Consider the following 17,617-nt stretch of genomic DNA (forward strand, 5'->3'; position numbering starts at 1 on the left):
GTTGCTTTGGCAGATCTGGCATGCTGTGACGTAGTGGGTCACTGAAGACGTAAGGTTTGGCCACCAGTAACGTTCTCTCACTTTGGTCAGTGTCCGGGTTACATCCATGTGGCCTCCACCGTCATGAACAACCTCCAGGACAGCCTGGCGCATCTTTGCCGGCACTACAATAGCTTGAGAACCTGAAGTCGCGTCACTATGGTACAGGATGTCATCAATTATGGCAAGGTCATGGTCCCACGATTCTGAAGATGACAGAGAGCGACGAAGGTCCTGGCACTCTTTGTCTTCTGCTTGCATAGCTGCGAGAGACTGTGTCTGATGGAGGACTGCTGCAGATAATCGTGACAGCATGTCAGCAACCACGTTTTGACGGCCTGGATGGTGCTGCACCGTGAAGTCGAACTCTGTAAGATCCATCAACATGGTCGTAAAACGACGTGAAGGCCTGATGTTGGCTGTTAAGCATGCAACGGTCCAGTTGTCAGTCAACAGGCAAAATTTCTTGCCGAGCAAGTAGTGTCGGAACTTGATCGTAACCGCCCAGTGGACACCAATACACTCCCAAACGTTGCTATGCAACTTCTTCTCTGCGGCCGTGAGTGCACGACTCGCATATTCGATCACAGTTTCTTTTCCACACTGTTTCTGAGAGAGCACAGCACCAATTGCGGTTCCTGAGGCATCTGTTGTGACTGTGGTTTGGGCGTCTGGATCAAAATGGCCCAGTACAGGTGCCTCTGTTAATGCTGTGCGAATTCGCTGAAAGGCTTCATTGCAGTCGCTGGTCCAGGCAAACTCCTCAGACCGTATGAGACTCTGCAACGGTGCTGCTATCCGAGAGAAATTCTTCACAAATCGGCGATAGAAGTTTGCTGTCTGGAGCCATGACAAAACTGCTTTGCTGTTTGCAGGCTGTGGGATTTTCATGATGGCTTCGACTTTGGCAGGGTCAGGCTGCTTGCCGTCTTTGCTCAAAATGAATCCGAGAAACTTGATAGACTTCAAAGCAAACTTACACTTGTCAAGTGAAACCTTGAATCCACTGGCAAGGAGTGCACCAAGTACTTCGTCGAGTAACCTTGCAAACTCGTCAAAAGTTGGCGCAAAAACCAGAACATCATCCAAGTACACCCGCACACCGCACTTTGGGCAATGGGGCTGCAGGTTAGCAAAAATTGACTGCATGGCTCGCTGGAAAGTGGCAGGTGCGTTCTTCAGCCCAAATGGCATGCGGGTCCACATAAAGGTGCCATAGTGGGTCACAAAAGCAGTTTTTGCTTGGTCTTCCTTACGAACGCGAACTTGCCAGTAAGCAAACTTTAGGTCAAGGCAGGCGAAGTACTGTGACCCAGCAATGTCATCCATGATGTCATCCGCATGTGGAAGTGGTTGCACGACGTTCACAGTCATCTTGTTTAGGGGCACATAGTTAACACAAAGGCGCTTCTTGCTACCTCGGCTGACAACCACTGCGGGGAATGCCCAAGGTCCTAAGGCTGGTAGAATGATGCCTTGCCGAAGGAGTGTGCTTATTTGAGCCTCAAGAAAACGACGGTCTGCAGCAGAGTAACGGTAAGGGGATCGACTGTATGGCACAGCATCGGGAAGAAGGTCGATTGAGTGTTCAACACCCTCGTACAGACCTAAGTCATCCTCTTCACGAGCGAATACTTCAGCGTGCTTCGAAAGAATGCTCGTGATTTCCCGTTGTTGATGTGCTGGCAAATGGCTACCAACCTGAGCGGCAGGCAAGGATGGGTCAATGTAAACCTCTATTGTTGAAGAAGCACCTCGCCTGCATTCAGAAGACGGGCCGTTGGAGTTTGAAACCTCATATTGGCAAGATAGTGCTAACCACGGGGGTTCATCTGGGCCTGGGAGTGGCATTCGCTGGAGGCCTGCTGAGCTGTGGTGTCCAGATACATGGTAATTGAAAGATGACCCCTGGATCATAACAGCGTTCGACATCCTGGGCAACAGTCGCTCATGGCACCGCACACTTGTTCCTGTGGTGGAATGACGAATTTCAGTTGGCATGGGTGGCTGGAACACCAACTGTGCGTGACTGGCAGCAAACCAGTCTTCCCCCAATATAAGCGGCATGGCATTGTTATCGAGGACGGCGGCTTCCACCAAACCGGTAATGGGTCCCACAGAGATCTTCAAGCAGATAGCACCAGCAGGAGCCACTGTCGTTCCTCCAACGACAACTAGAGGGGGTCTGGTCCAGGGCAGGAGGGGCAAAGATCTGACAAGGTGACGAGAAACAAGTGTCACCTTGGAACCACTGTCTGGAAATGCGTCCACTTGGCCGCTTCCAGCAATTGTGGCGTTTACAAGGGCGCATTGGACCAGCGATCCATCAAGGGTCTCGGAAAGCGTGCTGTGAAGAGCTGGCGAAGGATGCGTTGTAGACTGTGTGGCAGTAGCTCTGGATGGGCACTTTGAAGCTAGATGTCCTTTTTGGCGGCATTGAAAACACACGGCTTCGGCCAAGTTCTGGCCAGAACGGTAGGCAGGAGCGCCATGCCTCGTAGAGATGGTCTGGTACCGAGCCTCTTGTTGGTCTGGTGGTAGGGCTGCGATTCGCTGCGGCTGTCTTGTTTTGTCTGGTACCGCCTGAACATTCGTGCCCTCTTCACTGTGGTGGGGCACCTGTGGGCTTGGCATTACTAGTTTGGTGCTTGAATACCCTGGGCGTGGGAGTCGACGAGACAAGTGGCTCAATGTTTGGTCAAGCTGCGTTACGATGTCCATATAGGCGGCGACGGTTTCTGGCCGTTGTGCTGCTATAGTAGTGGCCAGGTTCTCGTCGGAAATGCCCTGAAGGGCGTACTCTATGCGCTGAGTGTCGGTAAGAGTGACTGGGCATCCCGAAATGAGCTTCAACTTCGCCAAAGAATAGTGGACCAGGTTCTCTCCGTGCGCTTGCACGCGACAAGTAACAGCTTGTCGCCACTGTAGTAAGGTTTGCTTGGCGCTGAATTGATCCAAGAAAGCTTGCCTGAAGGCTTCCCAGGTGGGACACTGACGGCCAATGACTGCTTTCCAATCCGCGGCTGCTCCACGGAGCTTTCCCAGAGCGACGGCGAGTACGGTTGAAGGCTCCCACGAAGCTAGGTTTCGAGTTCGTTCCAACTCTTCAATCCAGTGGGACGCTGAAATGCTGCCGTCTCCATTAAATGTAGGAAGCGATGCGGACAGGTCTGGAAGAGTCGTGACCTGAACTGGCGCTGCAGCGCGTTGTGACACTTGAAGGAGCTGTTGAAGTAAACCCGTCAGCAACTCGGTACTTTGGGCTGCGTCGAAGCTCGAAGGAAGCGGCGTAGTGTTCGGGCGCTGGCTGGACGCTGAGGAGTCTGGGGAAGGCGACAAAGGCGTCATTGAGCGGTTTTGGGCTATATCGGCGAGGAGACGATTGATCACTTCTTCCTTCGGCCCCGTAGCGTCCAGGTTTCGGCGAACCAACTCTTCACGGAGGAAGTCTGCTGTAAAGCCGGCGAGGTCCTCAGGCGTAGCCTCGTTCCAGTTCACAAGCGGCATGGCGTTCACAAGAAATTAGCAGAAGGAGCACAAGACTCACGAGAGACGAAAAAGGCGGGCAGGTCAAGTTGGTTCGGCTCTGCAGGCGAGCTACTTCATCGGGCGGGTGGGCGTCAGCACGACGGTCGGCGAAACAAAAGGCAAAGGCACGAAATGACTCGGACGAAGCGGCCGAAAGGCGTATCGGGCGGCGGACGGTAAACACAGGACGGAGCGCCGCGCGGCTAGTCCGGCGGATCACTTCACGAGGCGGGCAAAAGGCGACGTTCCAGGCATGGTTCGGAGTCGACTGCGCCAGTTGTGAGGGCTGGGCGGGCTAGGCATGAAGGCTGAGAGGCGTTGTGAACGAGAAGAATGCGCTTTATTCGAACATGAAAAACGTGCCGACCGCGCCGGAGGCGGGAGCGAGATTGACAAAACGTGTCCCCCGGCCCTCGCTTGGGCTTGGAGTTTATCTGAGTAATGGCGCCGCAGGTGGCGCTGCCGATTAGATAGGCCGCTACGCTATAGTGCGCATGCGGGCGCTCACATACTAGGTCACTCTATCCATACAGGCCGTTGAGGAAAATTACCCTTCAAGGTAACACTAAAAACGTGTCTCGCCACAAGTGGAGACCTTAAAGGCCAAGAAGTGATGGAGAAATAGGGTAGACAGTGCTAACCAAGGCGCAGAGAACCGTGACGAAGCGCTGGCTTGGGGTTCCCGCCACAGTTCCCGCATTAAGCCCAAACTCCATAAGCGCGAAAATGCACGCGACAGCGACGAGCGACGCGACGTAGATCGGCGTCGCGCGATCAGTCGCTAGCGCAGGCAAACCTCATTAACGCGACGGCTTCGGCGAGCGAATTCCACTGTTGCTGGCATGAGGCCGTCAACTCGCACCAAGAAAACCGCGTAGCGAGCGGTTTCCAATTTAAAAATAAGATATATTGTTGTGTAATGGAACGGAAGGTGTTTATTATTGCCTTGCAGCACATTTTTATATGCACATGCGTAATAAACATTGCGTTATTTCTTGTTGCGCATACGTGCCCCGCCGCGGTGGTCTAGTGGCTAAGGTACTCGGCTGCTGACCCGCAGGTCGCGGGTTCGAATCCCGGCTGCGGCGGCTGCATTTCCGATGGAGGCGGAAATGTTGTAGGCCCGTGTGCTCAGATTTGGGTGCACGTTAAAGAACCCCAGGTGGTCGAAATTTCCGGAGCCCTCCACTACGGCGTCTCTCATAATCATATGGTGGTTTTGGGACGTTAAACCCCACAAATCAATCAGTCATTGTTGCGCATACGTGACTCGGGCAGGGTCACGTGCACCTATGTAGTCTTTGGCTTTTCCGGTATTTCGCTATTGGCTGCTTGAGCCCAGCACTTCCGGGCGATGAGCGACGGTTTCCAAATCTGGAGAACCGAGCGATCGCGCGAAAACGAGCACGCGACACGTCGCGCGAACGCCCTGTTTCGTCGCTCATAGCGTCGCTCGTCGCTGTCGCGTGCATTTTCGCGCTTACGGAGTTTGGCTTTTATACTTCACTCCATCACCGTGACGTCATACAGGTGAGAGGCACAGCGTAAACAGTTCATGAATAAATAAGGGTAACTAACTGTGTCACAAGCAAGCTTATCAAATTCGAAAGCAATATTTTAATTAAGTTGTTGCTTAAACCACTCAAAATAGTGGCACTTTTTATCACGTGACTAGTTGTGTGTTTCACGCAAAATTCAAAAACAAACGGAGCCAACGAGAGAAATGAATATTGAGTGGCATCTCTCTATTTAATTGAGATACTTGACCTGTCTTAACGCTTTGAAGTTTGAAACCTCTTTGGAGTGGCTTAGTCCCCGACTTTATGTCAGCCGAGGGAGCCGTTAGTCTTCGTGTGCGTGCTAATATGTTCATACCACAGGCTGAGAGAAGGATGGGTGGGGGGTGTTATAGGGAGCCCGGCTCCCCTCCGGGTTGCATCATGGGGGGGGGGGGGGGGGGCATAAGCTTTCCAGTGCGAGACCGGGATATTTTAGTGTTAAATTTTGGCTTAGCCACTTGTTGAACGCCAACGAACCGTTACATATCCTATCTTGCAGCCATTTCACAGGAGACTGTTTATGCCGGCTCGTTTTCTTTTCAGGCTTTTAAAGTTGGGATCATGGGGCAAGTATAAGTCTGGCGCTGGGGTCGCATTGAGAGTGAAATCACGGGATGACGAAAACTGGTGTTTGCGCGGCTTTTGCGCCAAATAAGTACGGGATGCACGCGTGCGCATCAAGGAAATGATCGTTTTTTTTTTTTGAGAGAGGGAGAGAGAGAATTGTGAAAGAGCAAGTCGCGCGAATCGCCCTCTGCGAGAATATGAAAACTCAAATATTTCATTGGGTATGGTGTTGCACGTCACCCTCGCCCTCCAAGTGCTTAGCACTGCGTTTACCAAACCTCCGATAAGCTAAGCGAGTAGCTAACGCTACAAAAAAAAAAAATCGCGTCCGTGGCAAACCGTGGCCGTTTGCGTGGCAAGCGGATGTTCTATACCACACAGCTACCCACCTGCTGGTGAATGCAGTGAAACTAACTTTCTCTGCTTGGAAATGCAGTGAACATAAGGCTCGCCCTTTACAAACACACGCCTCTTGTATACAGGCTTCACAATACAACATGTAAGCCCCGCCGCGGTGGTCTAGTGGCTAAGGTACTCGGCTGCTAACCCGCAGGTCGCGGGTTCGAACCCCGGCTGCGGCGGCTGCATTTCCGATGGAGGCGGAAATGTTGTAGGCCCGTGTGCTCATATTTGGGTGCACGTTAAAGAACCCCAGGTGGTCGAAATTTCCGGAGCCCTCCACTACGGCGTCTCTCATAATCATATGGTGGTTTTGGGACGTTAAGCCCCACATATCAATCAATCAATACAACATGTAATGCCGCGGTAATATTGATTGCTACAGGCGTACATTGCTGCTGGGCGTCAGAACATGTGATTATCGTAACGACCTCGTGGCTTGAAGCCGGTCATCCATATTACGAGGGGTATGCACACACGTTGAGTGCATGGCAAGTCCGAAAACATTTTCGCGCGCATGATTGGTCGTGGTTTAAAGCGTGCTACCGATTACGCAGAATGCAGGCATATGCGAAAGCTCCAATGGCACAAGCCTATTTGAACTGCATCGATTGTGGTAATCCACAATTTAAAACTTCTCGAGTGACATCATACACACACAAAAAAGTATGCAATAATGGTTGAAGTACGCACTTCGGACCGGATGTCGCTATCGCGTTCAACTCTTGAAGGCGATGGATCCCCAATTTTTGGGACGAAGCTCCTTATGGTCTAGGGCAGTACATCCCTCCAGCGTACCTAGCAGACAGACAAACGGATGGACGGACGGACGGACGGACAGACAGACAGACAGACAGACAGACAGACAGACAGACAGACAGACAGACAGACAGACAGATAGATAGATAGATAGATAGATAGATAGATAGATAGATAGATAGATAGATAGATAGATAGATAGATGCTTCGCTGCACTCAACACCATTCACTCCGTGGATATGCTGTACTTTTTTAATAATATCTTTCGATAGCGGTTACGTACACCGGCGACAGCGTGACCTCGGCTACTGTTGTGGTCTCACAACAGCTTTCGTGGTTAAAAACGGAGTAAAATGGGCGCATTTGTTTGTTCCCAAACAATAATAGTCATCTGGCTCGTTGTAGCGTTTCCTTTCTTCAAAACTCTGCACATTCCTGTCACGAATGTTATGTCACGTTTATAACACGTGTATGCTATTCGTGATCAGGAAGAGCCGGGCGCATGACAATAATGCAAGTAACTTAGAAGTGTGGCAGTTTGGGCTAGTTGGCATGACATGACGATAGTTATAGCGCGAGAACAAAACGACGTACAGAAACAAGAAGGACACGAGCGCTCGTGTTCTTGTCTCTTTGTCGTCGTTCTGTTCTCGCGCTATAACTATCGTATAATAATGCAAGGAAAGGCATACGAGATATCTGACGACAATTATTGTGGGACAAAAAAATACATTTTCAATCGCGTTATTATTTTTTTTTCAGTAATGTAGTGAATGTGATTATAAGCATGCTCGTTGCAAGGGCGATTTTTTTAGGGGAAGGGGGGGGGGGGGGTCCTTTTGTTCTTGAGAACGCTGGAACTGCACTCTCCGGTGTGTTCCATCTCGATGTGGCGCCATGTACCAATAACAAAAAATGTTTGAAATAGCACTCGCTTCGTTAAAGTGTCGGGGTCTAACGCCCCCAAAACGACCAGACGATTACGAAAGACGCCGTTGTGGAGGTCCCCGGAAATTTCGAACACCCGGGGTTGCATAACGTGCACCCAAATTTAAGCACATGGGCCTCGATCATTTTCGCCTACATCGAAAAATGCGACCACCGCAGCCGGGATTCGATCCCGCGACCTGCCAGTCAGCAGCCAAGTGCCTTAGCCTCTAGATTGATTGATGTGTGGGGTTTAACGTCCCAAAACCACTGATGATTATGAGAGACGCCGTAGTGGAGGGCTCCGGAAATTTCGACCGTTTGGGGTTCTTTAACGTGCACCCAAATCTGAGTACACGGGCCTATACAACGTTTCCGCCTCCATCGGAAATGCAGCCGCCGCAGCCTGGATTCGAACCCGCGACCTGCGGGTCAGCAGCCGAGTACCTTAGCCACTAGACCACCGCGGCGGGGCTTAGCCTATATAGACCATTGCTGCGGGTAAACCCTCACTTCAGCATAGGTTTTTACGACCACGCATGCTATGATTTACCGGGCCTCTTTCAAACATGCGGAATCTGCAAACGTTGTCAGTGCAGCTCGCCGTTGCAGTGTTCTAGACTAGTGTATTGACCTCCTTTGACTTCATTCTGGTTAATTTCGCTACGTTCAATGCTGATTATCATTTTCCACGTCGCGACAAAGCTCAAAAAGCGACAAAGCGACAAACAACGCTATGAAGTAAATGTCAGGAAAAAACCGGCACACGTGTACATGGATCCGGCTAACGGGCTCGCTTACGGCTGTTTCTCTTCTCATTTTTTTTTCCACAGCCTAATTGATCTCGTTTAATTCGGGACTGACACGCTGTTTGGCCTCAGCTGTGACAGGAAGGAAGACGTCGATTAGCCGCATGCAGCTTTTGCAGACACGTGCGACAGGCAACACCGGAGGGTGATCGTGCATCTGTGTATATGTGTATACTGGGTTCCTGCGTAAAACATGGCGCGACTCCAGCTGTTGACGCACGTCTATGTTTTTTTTTTTTTTGCTGTTCACTGCTCGCAATGCTTACGTGACATTCGCGTAAAGGCACGCAGTTCACCGTATAGATGTGGTTTAACTAAGGGGCACGTTCAGTACCGACGCAAGCAGACAAATCTTTCGAGCGTCCACTGTTCAGCGAGCGGAGTTCGAAAGTGGCCGCACGGACGTCTACGTCACCGCGCTCTCGAGCCGCTGCTAGCAGAAACGCGAAGTGCCGTGACCGCATTGTACGCCTGCCAGGGATTTGGCTCTCTCAAGTCGGGCATCTACTGAAGCCGATGCACCGTTACTTTCAGAACTGTCGCGATTATAGTGAAACATAGTCGCCATACAAGCGAGCGGCAACTTCATCGTTGTCCGACGACCGACTTCTGCTGTGAAGCTAAAGATCCGGTACGGTGGATTTCTGTCGCAAAACGTCACCGTGATTCCAAGACGAAGGAGTACACCGCCAACGGCTACAGATCGGTGCAGTATCCCAAGCAAGCGTGACAGTTTGCAGTTCCGCTACAAGGCGTCGACATAATTCATATTAGCACGGACTACGAGACTACTGCGAGTTGCGGAGGCCATCTCGTAGTCCAGCATGATTTCCACTGCGAGATGTCGCTGTTTTGGTGAGTCAACTGTACCAGCTGCTAGGTTTTAAATATGCGCGCGATTTCATAATCTGGGCAGGTTGTATACCCGTTACAATAGTTCGTTGCCGTCCCAGCCGCTGAGTATAGTCAACCGTTGGGGTAATAAAGTGTTCGTCATGCTTGTGTATCGCATATGTCGCCATCATATCGCTCTTTTCTTGTTTGAGCGCACTTGACAGCTTTCTGCCATCAATTCAGTCAGGCAGATTGGCGCACCGTTTGCAGTTCTTCCGTTCAGCTAAACTTAATGCTGACGTGCAGAACTCCCGTTGCAAGCTGAGTGGTCGTACTTGGATCGTGTTTACCTCGAGTGCGTGCTTCTATAGCGTGATGTCAACGCAGTTGTTTAGTTCGCTTTCTATAGCGCTGGTGTGCTTCTGGCAAGCTGTTGCGACGGGATCTGCGACCACATGCGACCCAAGCGAGTGTCGCTCGCGCCAAAACTGCGCCTGCATAAGCACGCAGCCCCCGGGAAACCTCAACGCCAGCGTCATGCCCCAGTTCGTCATGCTCACGTTCGATGACGCAATAAACGAAGGGAACATGGCCTTCTATCGCCAGCTACTGGACCCGGGAAAGCGCCGCAATCGAGCCAACGGCTGCAACATGGCCGCCACGTTCTTCGTGTCTGCAGGCTACACTGACTACTCACTCGTGCACGAGCTACACAGCGTGGGCAGCGAGATCGCCATCCACTCCATCACGTGAGTGCGCCACATGCGTGTTAAGGTCATTGCATAAGGTTGCTTCCGTTTATGACATGGCGGCGTCATGTTAGAGTTCTAGCATTGGTTCTGCCATTTTCCTCTTACCCCCGTGAGAAGTAGCAGGCTATAAAAACCAGCTTTCTAGGCCGACCTGTCCTCCTTCTCATTGAACACCTTATTCGTCTTCTTGGTGCGCGCACGGTTGTCCAATAGAAGCCCCCCCCCCCCTTTCCCCAGAGATGAATCCAGAGGGGATGCGGTAAGGGCGATCGTCCTCCGAAATCCAGTCAGCACCCTCTCCCCCTCTCTTTAGTGCTTGCCGTCCACCTGCTATCACCAATTAGGACAAATGAGTGTTACCACTTTGAGTGCCTATTAACAGTATTTAAGCTATGAGAGAGTTTTTGTGCTAGTAAGAACAAAAAAGTGGTTGCCACGCCTCATCTCCGGTGTTCCCTCAAGCGACCGCCCCTCCCCTTTAAAATGAATGACTGGATCCGCCCCTGTCCTCTCCCCCTAGTTGCTTAAGAGGGGGCGCTAAGTCTGTCCCATATACTATGAAATAACAGTGTGGGGGGGGGCTCCCCCCAACCCCCTATCAAGGGCACCCCTGCGCCCGTCCATGGCCATAACACCGCACTTTTGAACAATGACGGTACAGGTCTGACTGATAAAAGGTATAGGGCAGGCTTGGCTTCCTCTTAAGAACATAAAAGGCGTGGTTGCCTCGGCGAACTTCCATGAATGCTGAATGCGCAGGCACCGAAACAATCTGACCTACTGGCGCACACTGGACGTTGCCGGCTGGAAGGGTGAGTTTGTGGGCGACCGCGACCTCCTGCGGGATTACGCGGCGATCTCAGAGGGGGACATGATTGGCGCTAGGGCACCGTTCCTGGAGATCGGCAACGGAGAAGCGTACGACATGCTGCTACAGAACGGATTCGTCTACGACTCTTCCGTCTGCATCAAGTGAGTCCCGACCGTACATTCGTATAATGACATTGGGTTGATTCGTTTGGGGCAGGTGCGTAGCCAGATTTTTTTTCTTTGGCGGGGGGGGGGGGGGACTTTTATTATTTCGAGCAGGACGTCTTGTTGAAGTGGTAACCTTTGCTCTCTATGCCAGGGTGAAAAAAAAATAGGGGGGAGGGGGCATGGGCCAGACTTGCCACCCCCTTGGCTACGCCCCTGGTTTGGACGCAGGGTACTTTCGAATTCATCAATGCTGAATCGCCAACGATTGTGACACGTCTAAGAAGGCATGTCTAGAGTTTAATCTGGCTGTATTAGAGAAAGTGTAACGATGCATCGTTACACTTTGATTAATACAGCCAGATTAACAATTTATCAATCTCAACAGAACCATGGTTCTGTTGAGATTGATAAATTGTTCTTCCAAAGTTTTAGTGTGGCTAATTGGGTTTATTGATAGAGAAGAAAATCAAGATAATTTTTTTCACGTTTCATTTCATCATCTTTCATTTTTATACGATTTGATGCCGACATCTCCGCGCGCTATGTCACGGATTTCGAAAGGTATCTTTCGTACTTTCGACGCGCTGACTCAACTAAATCGCCTAAAACTTGCTACGTTAGGTTCCCCTTCAAAGAGCAATGCATTTTTATTTTTGCCAATTACCAGCCACGGTAGTCTAGAGGTTGAGGGGGCTCGACTGCTGACACGAAAGGCGGCCGCATTTTCGATGGATTCGAAAATGGTTGAGGCACGTGTACTTAGATTTAGGTAACGTTAAAGAACCCCGGGTGATCGAACTTTCCGGAGCCCTCCAAATAACGCCGTCCCTCGCATTCGTAGCGTAGTTTTGTAACGTTAAAGACCAATATTTATTAGTACTATTACCAATAAGGAGCAACGTAGGCCCTTTAGTAGACGCCGTCAAAATCTATGCCGTCGTAGAATTTGGTTGGGGTATTTTAATGTGACGCCGCCTCCCGCGTTTCCTTTTTAAACGTTTTCTCCGCCTTGTCGTGGTGAGCGTGGTGATGTTGTCATTGTGAAGGAGTTCTACACCAATATGAGAAAAATCGTTTATCTCTCTATTGTTTCTTTAAAATGCCGCCGTTGTACGCCACTGTAGATCAGTGGTGATCGGCTGCTGATCCGAAGTTCGGGGGTTCGATCTCGGATTTCAATGTCGGTGAAATGGTACAGGCCGATGTACTGTGCGATGTCAGTGCACGATGTGGTAGTTTTGAGATGTAAAACTCGAGATAGTGTTATTAAACTGCCGCCGTTAAATATTCCTCACTATACTGCGCAACCTGACAGCGTCCAGCATATCATCCTGTGCTACCGCCATATGTATTGCCACGGATATTTTGATCACGCTGCTGGCGAAAAAACAAATCGTGGCCGGTGGGATCGAAGCCGAAACCTACGCATTACTCTATCAGTGCTCTAAGCTGAGCTTCGGTGCTTTTTTTTTCCTTTATCACTTTATTAAACATATAACACGAAGATCAACGTACGTACAAATGTATATATCAGTGATTCACGAACGACAATGCATAGAAAGTTTTCACATTGATCACAACATTAAGGGTAGTGACACAGTCTGGTGGTTCAGGCTGGGCACTGAAAAGCTCGATCGTTAACTCGAACAACACTATTTAGAAAGTTTTCTTTAGAAGATTTAACGTGAAAATCTGTGTTGTGCAGTTGCAATCTCGTTTTCCACAAACTCTTGAAACCCGGCCACAATCATTATAAAGTCCTTCGTCCTCTTTCTTGCATTTTCGGTCCACATTAGCTTCTTTACACGACAGTTCTAGATACGAAGCAGCTTAAGCTCGGGGCTGCGTCCGTCCCTCGGTGACCGTCCGCTCCCCCCCCCCCCCCTGCGCATGCGTCAACTCTCTCCCCTCTCCTCGCGCTCACGCGAAGAAGTGGCAAAGCGCTGCTACGGTGGCCAGCGCTACCTCCGCTTCGTTTCTCCTCTCCCGTTTATCTCTCCGCCAATGCTGCGCTCGAATTTCTGCGCTCGCTCGCTTCGTTGTGCTTTCCTAGTAGCGTTGGGTGTTCACTTAGTGGCACACAAACGGCAATATACACAAATTGAAGGGGTTTAACATAAGCGGTACACAACATATACACAACTCCACACACAAATGAAACATACACGGAAACATATAAATGGAAATAACAAATGGAAACAGAAGTAGACACCACGTTTCTTCGCATCCGCACATCGTTGCCTTTAGTAGAAGATGGCGCAATTTTTTTGCTGACAGCAGCAGTTCATAAAGGCGCCACGACGCCCAATTTTCGATCATAATCTATGTAATATGTGGTTTAATCCTTGTGCGTTCGCAAGCAAGCGGTTGTAATTTTAGCGCAGTTGGTCGTATAATTGAATATTTTTATGAACAAGCTAGCGGCCTGACAGTCGGTAAACACGGGCGTAAACGCAAGCCATGACGTAAAGCTGCTCACTTTGTGACCATCCGACTCCGGCAAAGGATTTTTTTACTGAGGTCAGCTGCACGTAAAATTTCAATTTTCCCCAGCTTGGCACTGAACTTGAGTGATCTCAGTGCAGCAGGAAAACTATCGGTAGAAGACAATGGCTACGCTTTACGCAGGATATGACGCCTTACACTAATTGAAGTCTAAGGTTGTACGGCATCACAGACGAATGGAAGTCTAAGGATTTTTAAATCCGCTTATTCTTGTTATTCTTCACCTATTAACTCTGGCGCGCACCCACTTATATATTCGCTTTTTTTCTTCTTTTATTTATCTGAACTATATGCTAATGAGTCTGTGCATAAAATTTCTATTTCTAAACATTTTGAGAACATCAACAGATTCATTTATATGGCAAAGCACCGCCAGTTTAATGACCAATCCCCCATGGCAGATCGCGCCAGTTTAATGTGATCAACCAACCTTTCGCCATGGCAGTATTGGCGTTTCCCGGCGAGGAGAGTGGTCTATATCCGGCGACCTATAGGGCTAATTTCGCCCCGAAATATTCTGTTACAGTACGTTTTTCATAGCTATGCAACCACAGTAGACACTCATATTTTTCTCTGAAAACCGTGAAACGTTGGGTGACGGGGTCGAATGTTGCAGCTACATGAACAAGACCGACAAGCTGCCCTTCTTTCCGTACACACTGGACTACGGCCTCGGGGTGGACTGCACGGTCCCGTCGTGTCCTAACCGCGCTCACCGCGGCCTTTGGCTGGTGCCGCTCAACAGCTACTACATGACAACCACCCCGGCTGGCGACGGGTCCCGTACGATCGTTAGCAGTTGCGCCATGCCGGACACGTGCTCCCCGAAGCCAACCACGGACGCTGAGACGCTGGATTTCCTCAGGTGCGTGTGACATGGGCTGGGGAGGGGGACAAAAAGACGCTGATAGGGTGCTCTACAGCTGGCTATGGTCAATAAACAATTGTATCGGGTCAGTTAGTAAGGATTCATGTTGCTAGGAAGCGCAGCCACTATTTCAAGCGCTTGTACGTGTTGTGTGTTCTTTGAAATAGTGGCTGCGCTTCCTAGCAAGATGGCTATGGTTGACGCACTTGAGGTGGTTGACTTGGTGGCCGCGTCCTTCGATGGATTAGGGTCCCTAACGCAATCGCCTAAGACGATGGCGATCATGAAGCCCAGAGGAATGGCAAAACGCACCACGGAGGATCGGCCACGAAACGTGTGGCAGTAGAGTTTGTGAAAAAATATTGTAAAAAAACAATTTATAAATAGAGATAGAAAAGAGGGAGAGGGATATGCGAAAAAGATAATATATAGGGAAGCATATGTATTTGGGATAATTCGTGTTTCGTGTTCATCACCGAGCAGATGTCAGTGTTTATAATCTGTCTGTCTGTCTGTCTGTCTGTCTGTCTGTCTGTCTGTCTGTCTGTCTGTCTGTCTGTCTGTCTGTCTGTCTGTCTGTCTGTCTGTTCACGCTACATATATACATAGCCTCTGGTAGGCTATGGCCGAGCTAAGGCACTGCTGATTTTTTTCCATTCTCGCGCAGGTCCAACTTCGAGCGCTACTACCACAGCAACAGGGCTCCGTTTCCTGTTTTCATCCACGAAACCTGGCTTTGGACTCCGGGTCGAAGGCAAGGTTACCTGAACTTCGTCGACTGGCTACTCACGCTGGACGACGTCTTCATTGTCACCGTGGCCGAAGTGGTGCGCTTCATGAAAGACCCCAAGCCCATCGGCGAGTACGTTCAGGTCGACTGCTCGAAGGCGTCGGAGTTCAAGCGCTGTCCGGAAGTCCACGCTTGCTCGTTTCCGGACTCGCCCATCAAGGAGGCCCGGCACCTCGTCGGCTGCAGACCGTGTCCTCAGAGATACCCGTGGTTGCGGGACGTCGTGCGAATGGCAAAGCACGACGACGTCTCGTACGAGGTAGTCGAGAAGCAGAACTTCTGCGTCGGCTGCGTTGTTCTGATCTGCTTGGCAATCATCGTCTGTCTCGCTTATTTCTCTGCGAAGCCGCTCGCACGCCGTAGCAAGACGCACACTTTGTAGCGCTTTCCTTTTTTACGAAGTCGAGATTTTTTGGGCGGAATCTCGCTTGGCTTGGGAAGGACATGAACGAAGAACAACAGAGCGCTAACCAAAGTGTCTAAAATATATATTCTTAAATGACCTTTCGGCTTCCACGCGAGAGCCTTGTTCACAACGGGGAACGGCAACAAGTTGTAATCACATGCTTGGGGCAAGACACCATTACCGGCGGAAGATTACCACACTTCTTATCTAGCGTGTGCGCAGTGGTTTGAATGAACAAAGATTCTAGATGAAGGCAGTTTTTTTGCTCATTTTTTGCGTTTTCTTGATCCATGAGATTTTTTGTTTGCGCCGATCGATGTCTGGATTAGAGGTTTGTGCATGGTTGGCCACTATAAGGACGGCCAAGGTTCACCGCAGCCAACCAACCACTCCCTCTGGTAGTCGAGCCTGACAGAAAGCATACTTTCCCTTGGATGAAATATTATTTATTTATTTTTTCGAAAAGAAGCGATGACGGCCTTCTTACCACGGCTTGCCTTTGGTCCCCGTTCCGCGGGAGTCAAAAGTGGCACGTAGACAGTTCTGGTACCTGGGAACGCAGCATCACAGGCACTCGGCCGCCAGTATACTGTATTGTTACGTCACTGCTGCAAGTATGAAACCGAAACTTGTGTATGGCTGGGCGATGAGTGCATGCCGAAATTCGCCCCGCTGCGGTGGTCTAGTGGCTGAGGTGCTCGGCTGCTGACCCGCAGGTCGCGGGATCGAATCCAGGCTGCGGCGGCTGCATTTCCAATGGAGGCGGAAATCTTGTAGGCCCGTGTGCTCAGATTTGGGTGCACGTTAAAGAACCCCAGGTGGTCGAAATTTCCGGAGCCCTCCACTACGGTGTCTCTCATAATCGTATGGTGGTTTTGGGACGTTAAACGCCACATATCAATCAATCAATGCCAAAATTCGATGAATGCGCAGTTTTGTACCAATGCTGCAGGAATGAAGAAACGTGCCTGATGATGAGGCATGACATATGGGTAATAACAATAGCGCATGCGTGAGCCAATCGTCGATTAACTTGGATAAAGTTGAAACCAAGTACCTCGACAGTTATCTTTGACGCAGACTTGCAGGTGTGACAGATTGTTATGTCCGCATATTGCATGGGCATGTGCAGGTAAGCTTTCGTGCCTTCTTTCTTTTCCGCCGTTGTGCGCACCTTCAGTTGTTATAGGTGTCCCGACTTCCTTCTAGTAAGAATGAATACGAACCAACTAAAGCTCAGCTCTCCGTTATTCTAGAGTGTACTAGGTGATAAGACTGCCCGGAACGGCCGCACCAATGCTCAGAAAGTGAAGCACAAACAAGGTCAATTCGTTCGTGGCGCTGTGGTCGGTGGTCTGCAATGTGTCGGAAGGCTCCACCGAAGTGGCTCTCTGGTAGAATGCCCGCTTCCCACTTAAAAGGTCCGTGTTCGAATCGCAACTCCAGATGGTGCGTTTTTATTCATAGTTTCACTTGTTATAGCTCTATTGGTTTGCTTTTTTTTCCTCGATCTAGCTTCAGTTGCAACGTATTGCTACAACACCACATTGTTGTGTAGGCTGCTTTGATATTGCTTTCTTTTCAGACGACTTGGACTCTTGCTCGTTAAAGCTGTGCTCGTAACCAGTTGCGATTAATAAATGTTAAAATAAACGAATTTCTGTGAAATAATATGATCCTTCATTACTTAACCAGCCGCACAATGGTTGTTTTGGAAACACACTGAAAAAATTCTGAGGTGTCGTGTTCAGGATGTCATGAGGTTGTTGAAGAGTACGGGTGACAGGACTGGTTTGGTGCCATTCTATTACCATAGTATGAGGAAGTCCTGAGGTTGCTGCTGTGATAAGTGGCGTGCGTGCTTCAACCGTGCGTGTTTGAATAGGCCGCCACACGA

At 50.0% G+C, this 17,617-nt stretch overlaps 1 protein-coding gene across 1 annotated transcript; it reads left to right on the forward strand.

The window, feature by feature from the left end:
- The first annotated feature begins 8,897 nt into the window (after positions 1 to 8,897).
- On the forward strand, positions 8,898 to 17,391 carry LOC142761665 (chitin deacetylase 7-like). The gene is made up of 4 exons (XM_075873228.1): positions 8,898 to 10,170; positions 10,933 to 11,145; positions 14,273 to 14,521; positions 15,192 to 17,391. The coding sequence occupies exons 1-4, from the start codon at positions 9,797 to 9,799 to the stop codon at positions 15,694 to 15,696; spliced, it is 1,341 nt and encodes a 446-aa protein (XP_075729343.1). The 5' UTR covers positions 8,898 to 9,796; the 3' UTR covers positions 15,697 to 17,391.
- The last annotated feature ends 226 nt before the right edge of the window (positions 17,392 to 17,617 follow it).

This window comes from Rhipicephalus microplus, chromosome 9, assembly GCF_043290135.1.
Source record: "Rhipicephalus microplus isolate Deutch F79 chromosome 9, USDA_Rmic, whole genome shotgun sequence".
NCBI classification, from domain to species: Eukaryota; Metazoa; Arthropoda; class Arachnida; order Ixodida; family Ixodidae; genus Rhipicephalus; species Rhipicephalus microplus.